This window comes from Myotis davidii, unplaced genomic scaffold (assembly GCF_000327345.1).
Source record: "Myotis davidii unplaced genomic scaffold, ASM32734v1 scaffold3363, whole genome shotgun sequence".
NCBI lineage: Eukaryota > Metazoa > Chordata > Mammalia > Chiroptera > Vespertilionidae > Myotis > Myotis davidii.
The window spans coordinates 24,163-27,648 of NW_006294260.1; the positions used below are offsets into that span (position 1 = coordinate 24,163).

The following is a 3,486-nucleotide window of genomic DNA, read 5'->3' on the forward strand; positions in this document are numbered from 1 at the left end:
AAGGGGTGCGGTCTGCCTTCACTCATCCCATTCTGATGGGGCCTGTGCACTGTCGCTGTCCCTCAGACCCTGGGAGACCCACATTTGTGCTTCCCGTGTGCCCTGAAAGGCGTCAGCTTTTCCCCTGGGTTCCACCCTCCATAAGAGTTGGGTCTAAATTCCTTCTTTTCTTTCCAGCATTTGAGTGATGTGAAGAAATTTTTAAATTACCCTTTTAATGGTTTCAGCTGGAGGGTGGATCCCCTGAGTCACCAGGTCAGTGATGACCACGGTGGCCCCCTGGGGGACCACTTTCTCAACTTACACCTCATCTATAAGGGGGTCACTTTCAGATTCACATCTGGACAGGCCTCTGAACCTCTGGGGGCCTCAGTATATTTACGTTCAGGGTCAGGAGTTGGGAGGGGAAATAGGAAAATTTCTCAGCCACCACACCCCCCAACTACTGTGGAGGCCAAGTTCCCCTTCCAGGACTATCCACAGTCTCTCCCCTTGGGCTTCCTGTTGGGGAATCCTCAGCTCCACCCCAGAGCTGGCACTTCCCTCCCTGACACAGGGACCTGGACCTACTCTGTACTTAGAGGCAGACATGGTGCCCCTGTTGCTGCTGCCCCTGCTTTGGGGGGGTGAGTGGGCCAAGGGACGGGGGATGAGGAAGTGGGAGAGGGATGGGGCTGCATCTGAATTTTGGTCCCACTTGATCTAAAACAATATTAAAATTACCCTTTTCCAGAATGTTCAACAGTTCCAGCTGGAAGGCGGGTCCCCCCGAGTCCCCAGGACCAGCTCTGAGTGTGCCTCCCTCTCTCAGGGTCGCTGCAACAGCAGTCAGGCTTTGAGCTCCAAGTGCAGGAATCCATGACGGTGCAGGAGGGTCTGTGCGTCCACGTGCCCTGCTCCTTCTCCTACCCCTGGAGTTCATGGTCTTCCTCTAGCAAATTCTACACCTATTGGTACTGGAAAGAGGACAACATGCAGTACAGTAAGCCTGTGGCATCAAACAACCCAAATAAACCAGCAAAGGAAGAGACAAAAAGCCGTTTCCTCCTCCCAGACACCAGGAGCAACAACTGTTCCCTGCACATCAGAGATGCCAGGAGGAGTGACGCAAAAATATACGTCTTCCGAATGGAGAGAGAAAGTATGAAATATACTTACAAAGAGAAGATGCTGAATTTGCAGGTGACAGGTAAGGCAGGGGCCCTGGAGAGAAGTCTGAGATGTGGAACTTGGTCTTGGAACAAGACAGGACACTAGGTCACTCACTGTCCAGGCCTTGGGCCCTGGATGGTCGGAAGAGACAGAGGGCCTGGGTGAGCTCAGCCCGAGGCAGGGCCTCTCTCAGGGTCCCGCTCTGAGTCCCCACCCCTGGAGCCCAGGCACCTGCCTTCCTCCCCTGCAGCCCTGAGAGAGAAACCCCACATCCGTGTACGGGAGCCCCTGGAGTCCGGCCACCCCACACAGCTGGCCTGCAGCCTGTCAGGGGCCTGCAAAGGGGGACGACCTCTCACCTTCTCCTGGGCGGGAGCCGCTGTGGACTCACTGGACCCCCAGAACCTCAGCTCCTCGGTGCTCACCTTCACCCCGAGGCCCGGGGACCATGGCACCAACCTCACCTGTCAGGTGAAACGGGAAGGGTCCCAGTGGACCACACAGAGAACCATCCAGCTCGATGTCTCCTGTGAGTGTTGGAGGGGGGGAGGGCTGGGTCCCTAGAGGTAGTGAGAGCAACGTATGTGTGTGAGTGTGTGTGTGTGCAGGAGGCTGAGCTAACCTAAGAACACTCACCCATGGATCTGCGTGTAGGTTGGGACTGTTCCCACTGCCCCTCCTTGGGAATGGGGTGACTTCCAGGTGAAGTGGGGCCCTGTCTTTCTCTCCCAGATGCCCCTCAGAACCTCATCATAGGTGTCTCCTTCAGAAAGGACACAGGTAGGAAAGAACCCCTCCTCTCTGGGCTGGGACCTGCCCCGGGGCCCTGGTGGGGGAGAGGGGGGAGCAGGAGGTTGAATGGGATGAGACATGGGAAGGGCAGGGATGAAAGTCACCACCCCAGTCCTGCACCTCTGGTGGGTGCGTGCCTGACCTGTGCTCCACACACATCTGTCTCTGTCTCTCTCTGTCTCTCTCTCTCTCTCTCTCTCTCTCTCCCCCTCATAACCTTTCTCCCCAAAGCCTATAAGAATCTGCAAACCACTTCCCTTTCCATCCTGGAGGGAGAGGCCCTGAGGCTGCTCTGTGAGGCTGACAGCAACCCCCCTGCCGAGCTGAGCTGGTTCCGGGGGTCCCCAGGCCTGAACGCCACCCCCCTCTCCAGCACCGCGATCCTGGAGCTGCCTCGCGTGGGGCCTGCACAGGAAGGAGAGTTCACCTGCCAAGCTCGGCACAGGCTGGGCTCCCACAGGGTCTCTCTCAGCCTCTCCGTGGTCTGTGAGTGGGGAGACCCCGGGGGGCAGGACAGCTGGGTTCTGGGGAGATTAGAGGCACCGCTGACCCTTCTCCTCGCTCCCCACAGACCCCCCGCAGCTGCTGGGACCCTCCTGCTCCTGGGAGGACCAGGGTCTGCACTGCAGCTGCTCCTCCAGGGCCCAGCCGGCACCCTCCCTGCACTGGAGGCTGGGGGCGGGGCTGCTGGAGGGGAACCATGGCAACGCGTCCCACGTGGTCAGCTCCAGCTCAGAGGGGCCCTGGACCAACAGCTCCCTGAGCATCAAGGAGGGGCTCAGCCCTGACCTCAGACTCAGCTGCGAGGCCTGGAATGTGCAGGGGGCCCAGAGCGCCTCTGTCTTGCTGCTGCCAGGTCAGAAAGGAGTGGGTCAGAGAGAGGGTGGGGCTGGGGAGGGGAGGGGAGCTGTGGCCTGGACAGGGGTGATTGCTAGGACAGGGCCTGCATCTCCTGGCTGAACAGACCTACAGTGCGTCCTGGGAGGAGGTAGGAAGAAGAGAGACCGAGGCCCGGGCGTGGGTGTCTCACCCCCCTCTCCTCTGCAGGGAAGGCCGTGCCCCAGACGGGAGTGGTTCCTGTGGCTCTTGGAGGTGCTGGAGCCCTGGCCCTGCTGTCCCTGTGTTTGTGTCTCATCTTTTGCATGTGAGCCTCTGGGGCAGGGAGGCGCAGGGCTGAGTACATCCAGAGGAGACTGTTTTGGGAGGGCCGAGGGGGTAGCAGCTTTATGGAGGTAAATTCCCACATATTTAAAGTGTACAATTCAGTGGCTTTTCGTTCAGTCACACATCACCACCGTCAATTTTAAAACGTTTCATTTGCTTGAAATAAAAAACAACAACAACAACAAGCAAAAGACACCCACATCCCCTAACTGTTAGTTTCTTTCCATCCGCTCCCAGCCCTAGGCAGCCACTAACTGCTTCCTGTCCATTCTGGACTTTTCATATAAATGGAATCACACAACACATGGTCCCTTGTGATTGATTTCTTTCACTTAGCACGATATTTTCTTTAGTTATTATAATAATTATTTTGTTCTT

General features: G+C 57.3%; 1 protein-coding gene across 1 annotated transcript; it reads left to right on the plus strand.

Moving 5' to 3' along the window:
• Positions 1–503: 503 nt before the first annotated feature.
• Positions 504–3,233, plus strand: LOC102755112 (sialic acid-binding Ig-like lectin 5). Its single transcript, XM_015566924.1, has 7 exons — positions 504–626; positions 812–1,189; positions 1,403–1,681; positions 1,885–1,932; positions 2,176–2,430; positions 2,516–2,800; positions 2,992–3,233. Exons 1-7 carry the CDS (start codon positions 590–592, stop codon positions 3,090–3,092), a joined length of 1,383 nt encoding a protein of 460 aa, XP_015422410.1. The 5' UTR covers positions 504–589; the 3' UTR covers positions 3,093–3,233.
• Positions 3,234–3,486: the final 253 nt, after the last annotated feature.